Source organism: Monopterus albus, unplaced genomic scaffold (assembly GCF_001952655.1).
Source record: "Monopterus albus unplaced genomic scaffold, M_albus_1.0 scaffold287.1, whole genome shotgun sequence".
Classification (NCBI taxonomy): Eukaryota; Metazoa; Chordata; class Actinopteri; order Synbranchiformes; family Synbranchidae; genus Monopterus; species Monopterus albus.
This window is the reverse complement of record NW_018128167.1, coordinates 379,767-386,268: the sequence shown is the minus strand read 5'-3', so window position 1 is coordinate 386,268 and position 6,502 is coordinate 379,767. Positions and strand designations below refer to the sequence as shown.

The 6,502-nt window shown below is 46.9% G+C and overlaps 1 protein-coding gene across 5 annotated transcripts in view; it reads right to left on the bottom strand.

Moving 5' to 3' along the window:
- plekhg2 (pleckstrin homology domain containing, family G (with RhoGef domain) member 2) overlaps positions 1–6,502 on the bottom strand; it is a 76,242-nt gene that overhangs the window by 46,483 nt on the left and 23,257 nt on the right. For all 5 annotated transcript variants that reach the window (XM_020622695.1, XM_020622697.1, XM_020622698.1 and 2 more), the window contains one exon: positions 4,868–5,385. In XM_020622695.1, coding sequence (XP_020478351.1) covers positions 4,868–5,385 — 518 coding nt within the window. The remainder of the gene's footprint in view (positions 1–4,867; positions 5,386–6,502) is intronic.

Sequence of the window (6,502 nt, the reverse complement as noted above, 5' to 3'; positions counted from 1 at the left end):
AGGAGTGTGGTGTCTTTGTGGGTCAAATAACAACCAAATGTTGAGGTTTGTCCTGATCAACTGGACTAAATTGCTTGTCAGTCTTTCAAGTTATTCCTTTTTTGGTCTGTATAAGCTCTAGTGTCAAGACAAACACCAGATCAACAAGGGGTTACATTTACATGACGCAGAGCCAGTCGGACCAGAGTTTCTCTGTCTCCTGTAGACATGACATTTACACAGCGACACACTTGGAGAGAAGCATAAGACCTAAATATTCCACATCTCATCAACATGAGGAAACACGTTTGATTCACAAAGATGCAAAATCACAGCCTGTTTAAACTGAGTGAATATTCCCATCCTCTGATATCCAGTTAAAGCATGATTCATGTTGCTATAGTTAAATTAGCACAAGACGAATGTCATTTATACAGTTTTGGAGGATTCCACGTAGCGTCTCTCCTGCACGAGGAGGAGACGTACCGAACCAAGGAAAGGTGGCGGTCAGTTGCAAATGGACAACATGAAATCATCTGCAGTTTGGGGGCGGGGCCTGACCTGATCTACGTCACTTCGATTCCCAACGTACTGAAACCACAGTACTTTCACTTCTGCTTTTGGTTACCCCCCATTTCCTTCACCCCCCTTTTTTGTCTCATCTCTTTTCTCTATCCCTGCTGGGGGTCTGCCAGTGCCCGAGAGCCAACCTCCTTAGCTTTCCCCAGGCCATCCAGGTCACAAACATTCTCTGTCCTTGTACTTCCACATGTAGTAACGACATGTTTCGGTGACGTGTGAATGGGCTGCTGTTACGAACACTTGGCTGAAGCAACATAAACTTGGTGGTTGTTCGGCTGCAGTCGGTCTGTGAGTGTGAACAGGCTGAAATTACGCTGCTGCTTCACTGTGAGGATGATGAACTCCAACAGCCGGAGACGCCGAGGGAGCTGGTCTTTCATCTCGGTTTGCCTGCGTCCTTCCTCCTCATCTTTCCCTTCCTGTTCCCCAAATTCTCCCTGTGACCTCACGTTCACCTCCTCCCTTTTCTCTGCCACATTCCTGTCTCCTCAGCTCTCTCCGTCCTGTCCTTTGTCTTTGCTCACTTTTCTCTGTCTCTCTAACTTTCTCCATCCCATCTGTGGTTTTCTATTTTTCTCCTTTCTTGTTCCCCAAATCTCCCTTCGATCCCAACACTCATCCCCACCTCCTCGTCTTCTCTCTTACTTGTGTTTTTTCTGCTACCCCCCCAACATCCGTCTCTCCCCCCTCTCCTCTGCCTCAGTTTCCTGTCCCACTTGGCTGCAGGTCAACGGCAAAACCTATCATGTTCACTCCACAATCGAGTTTTCTCTTTTGAAAGAACACAATAAATCTCTTGATCAGATGAAATGATTCCACCTTTTCTAACTTAGCCCCACCTACTTGCCACACAGCTTCACCTTCAGGAGTTTCGAGGAGTTGATCAGTGACAGAGAGGAGCTGATTTGCTTCATTCTTGTGTGTGTGTATGTGTGTGTGTGTGTGTGTGTGTGTGTGTGTTACTGCTGTCAAACACACACACACACACACACACACAGGCCTATTATGGTAGTTGGTTCAGATTCCCAGTGAGCGTGACATCATGTAGCCGTAATCAGAACCAGACAAAACCTCAAATACAGAAAGCTACAGGAATGAAGGCTAACATTAAGGACAACACACACACACACACACACACACACACACACACACATACATATCATCTATCAGACCTCCTTCCATCAGGAGAGAGGAATTCTGGGATCGCTGCTTCTGCTCTTCACACTGAACAGTGTTTTGACTGTGACGCTGATGGGCACAGTTTTCCCACAATGCAACACACATGTGCTCACAGCTGGAGAAGGACTGAGGGCATGTTCAGAAGCTTTGCTGAGAGTTTGCAAAGGAAACAATCACCTCGTATATCCTCAGAAATATGTTTTTGGTTATGAAGTTTTCCAATTAGAAACTGGTTTTTAAGTTGACTGGCGTCCTCTGACACTTTCTGTATTTGTCAAAATAATGCACTGGGTTGGATAGAGTTTGATTTTGTCATCATCCAATCAGTTTAGAGTTGCTTACACATAACTGTTTGCTAAGTGAAGAGCTAGCTACCTAACTAGCTCTACACTGGCCACATCTTTGAACCTTTGATGCTCATAACTTCTCCAGATGCACTTTCATTCTAAGCCACTGTATGAGACACGTGTCCGACGCACATGAACGTGTCACAGCCTGTGCGTGAGTCACATTCAGTGAGGTTTAATCTCATGCAGCTAAAATCACACCAATCTCTATAACAAGCACGTTTAACTGAGTTTGAACTACGGTGGGTGGGATAATAAGTGGTTTCCCTCAGCTGTTCTCTGCTTGTGTTTCATTTGTTACTCTCTGTGCTGTCGTGCTAATGTCTGTGCACTGTGGGAGGCACTTTGAGTCGCCTCTTGGTATGACTCAAATAAATGTGCCCTGACGGATGAGCCACTAATAAACAACTTTAGTGGTGGAATCAGGAGAATAGAAGTAGTGTGATTCTGACCTCTGACTGAAAGCAGAGAAGAGAAAGAGAGCATCCAGGGGGACTGACCCACAAAGAAGAAAGACGAGAGAGAGAGCTGGGGGTTTGTCAGAGGGAAGAAGCTGACAGAGGGCTGATAACACTGATGACAGCCCAGCCCTCAGTGTGTGTGTGTGTGTGTCATGGTAGAGGATAAAAGCAGAACTTCTAAAGGATGTTTCACACTCCAGTTGACAGGTGGATCAGAGCCTGGCGGGTTCCCGGTGCACCTGGACCAACGACGGATGAAACCCACACGATCAAACAGCAAAGTCAGCACATTCTGTCCACAAGCCACAACATTGTCCATTCAGAAGTGCCTTTAAAGAAGTTCCTTTTTTTACTCAACGGAGAACTTCCATGTTGTTTCTCCAAGCAGGTCTTACAGTGCATGTTCCTCAGGTAAGGTGAAGTGCTGAGTGATTTCCCACAATGCAACAGGAATAATGACAGTAGTCACCTTGAACAGGGGACTGAACTGTCTGGGCTCGGCGCTCTCACCAGGGCCCACGTCCACACAGCCCTGTCTTTGAATGAATTGTCTGTTTCAGTGAATACAACACTATGCTGAGCATTTCCACAGCAGAACTAAGAAGTAGTGCGCACACAAACACACACACACACACACACACACGTACATGCCAGTAACAACTGTGTGGTGCTGAAGAGAAATGTGTGTGTGTGTGTGTAAACCCGGAGACCCAGTGCCATTCAACACATAAAGGAGTAAAGTTACTCCAAACATGGACAGAAGCTCTGTTTTACTTTCGAACCACCAAGCAGGAGCACTATTTATTTTATTTTCTGGCTGTTGATACCTTGGCACTTCCTGTTTTACTCTTTTTATGTGCACATTTAACTTACGTCATATACAGTAATAAAATGCATCAATAACAAAGTGTGAATATTGTAAATGACACAAAATAAATGCTTATAGCCTACGTGGACATTCACGGTATTCAGCTTTATAATTCATGTTCCTGACCAGAGGTTGGGTGAAGGAAGTGAATGCTGATAGCTGCTGCTCAAGGAGCACACTGTACACGTCAGCGACTCTGGAACACCCTGCTAAACATGTGGCAAACCAGATCCACAGCATGAATAGTAAGACAGGAGACACGAATGCCAGTCACAAAAAACAGGGAGCGTGACAGAAACTGTGTGATTCTCAGAGAAAGGTTTGATGTTTTAATGAATAAAAGTTTCTAAAATCCAGAGTCAGTGCAGAAAGTGGGCGGTGGTCTCTGTGTGGAGGCTAGCTGCAGGTGAACTGGCCCAAAGGCATGCACACCTGGCCAGTAAATCTAGGTTCCAGCCAGCTCCTCCCACACACACACACACACAGCTGTCCTGCACTGTGGCCTGTCATCTGTGTTTCTGTTTCCTACTCGAAACCGGCACCTCAAAATATAAGGCCGTAGTAACGAGGACAGCCCATCAACCTCCAGCCCTCGGGGCATATACTCATCTGTGACTGGGTAACAGTGCATGTTACCACAGGAGCGTGAGAGTGCACAGAGGGCAGCAGCCGCCTCCTTCACATAGTCTCATGTTAGAAACCACAGCTGCAGGTGTTACCAAACTGTACTAGAGAAAGTTGTGACATACAGTCACAGAGAGCATCTGTCAGGGCAACACCGTAGCAAACACTCCACCACAAGTAAAATTTCTGTATTCAAACCCTTAATTCAGTAAAAGTGTGTAAGAATTACCAACAAAATGGACTCAAAGTATCAAAAGTAAGAGTACTCATGCAGAAAAGTGGTCCCTGTCTGTCTTTTACTGTTGTATATGAAGTTTTGGCATTAATATTACTGCTGCATAATGTGTACGTCAAACTTTAATACTGAAATTGTTTGAGCTTAATTAGACCCCCTGAAGGACATCGTTGACCCCCTGCTGGACCCCCTGCAGTTCACCTACCGGGCAAACAGGTCAGTGGACGATGCAGTGAACATGGCACTGCATTACATCCTGCAACACCTCAACTCCCCAGGGACCAATGCACGGGCCCTCTTTGTGGATTTCAGCTCAGCGTTCAACACCATCATCCCAGACATCCTCCACTCCAAACTCACCCAGCTCACTGTGCCTGCCCCCACCTGTCAGTGGATTACTAGCTTTCTGACAGACAGGAAGCAGCAGGTGAGGCTGGGGAAAACCACATCCAGCACCCTGACAATAAGCACAGGTGCCCCCCAGGGATGTGTGCTCTCCCCTCTGCTGTTTACTGCATCTCGAAGGACCCCTCTGTCAAGCTCCTAAAGTTTACTGACGACACAACGGTCATTGGTCACAAACTGGTCTTACCTCCACGATGCTCTTCAGATCTCTGACGTAAGCTTGTTCAGTCTCTACAATCTCCATCACAACTCGCTCCAGCCGTGAAAGCTGCCTGGGACTGGCCACTGCTGCTGCTGCCACCGCTGGATTGGCTACTAGCTCACTAGGGGGTTGTCCTCCTGTTAGCCTGGCAACACAGACCCCACCTCCTCCTGCTCCGTGTGGCGTTACGAGGGGGGTGAGGTCCAGGCTGATGTCTGAGCCGTTCCTTTTTGGCGTGGAGGATGATGACAAAGAGGTGTTGTAGGTTGGCACGGCACCGTACGGCAGTGAAGAGGAGGAGGAGGAGGAGGAAGAGGAGGAGTGGGAGGCATCCTGTAGTGAGACGGAGGAGGCAGAGGAGGAGAGGGAGGCAGGACGCTCACTGTCCGAACAGACGGTGTTGACAGAGGTGCAGGAGGAAGACGAGGCTCCTCGCTCGCTGGATGACATCATCCTACCCACAATCCCACTCAGAGACGAGACTGAGGAGGGACGCTTGGCAGCTGGAGAGAGACACACAGAAAGACAGGCCAGTCCGTCAGCTGAGGTCATTCAGTAACAACTTTAAGAAAGCACAAAGAAAATCAAGAGAAACAAAAACTCAGCAGACACTTGAATAAAAAGGTTTGTTCAGTGCAGCTTTGCCCAAAATACAAAGCCTGGAAACATTTCACAGGCACAAACCTATGACAGGGGTTGTGTTACTGTGCCACACGCATAACACAATCAACAAAAAGGTTATTTTTATGATTAGTCATGCTGTGCAATGTTGATGTGTCACACTGAAGTCGATCAGGTGGTTTGTTCTGTCTGCATGAAGACAGAATAATAGAAACTGTGAGAGGAAACTGTCGGTTCACAGTGGAAAGTGGGATTCCCCTTTTTATCCTTAGCCACAGTCACGCACTAGACACAAGTCACCAAAACAGAAGGACAGCCTTCGTCCCCTGTTGGCTAACATGCTAATGACAAGGGAATCCAAATCTGTTTTGTCAAACATTTACTCATTAAAATGAGTGTATTGCACCTTTAAATAAAGGCAGTGTTTGCTGCTCGGCTGTTTCACCAACACACAGTAGAAGCTAAAACCCATCCGGACACCTGCACTAACTGTTTCCTACAACCTGCCGACCAACACTGTCTGTGTGTCCAGCTTCTTTGCCGGAACCCCCACCCCCAGACCAGTCGAGGGTAACCCCAGATCAGCACCACACTTGGCACTGACCAAAACAAGACAGACAATTTTCTGTTGTTGAGGAGCTGCTTTTCTCAGAGTAAACAGGAAGTGCAGCAGATCACCACTGACTGAGCTCTTCCCTCTTTGTTTATTCTTCCCCTTTCAGTCCAAATTGGACGAGACTCCTGAACGTGAAACGAGAAGTACATCTCTAAAGACAGCGACATGGTGTCCACTTGTGCTCAATCAATGTATTTTCCTTTTCAGCTCGGATGAAGTTTAATTCTGTTTGGTTTTTAAAACTCTCTGAGACATGAAACAACAACTGCCACCACCCTTTGTCACAGCTTCATGACACAAGTTACCTGACTGTTGGCAGAGACGCACTAACATGGAAAAGTGTTTAAAAGTCACTGGGGTTTGAATTCCAGACATCCTGGCAG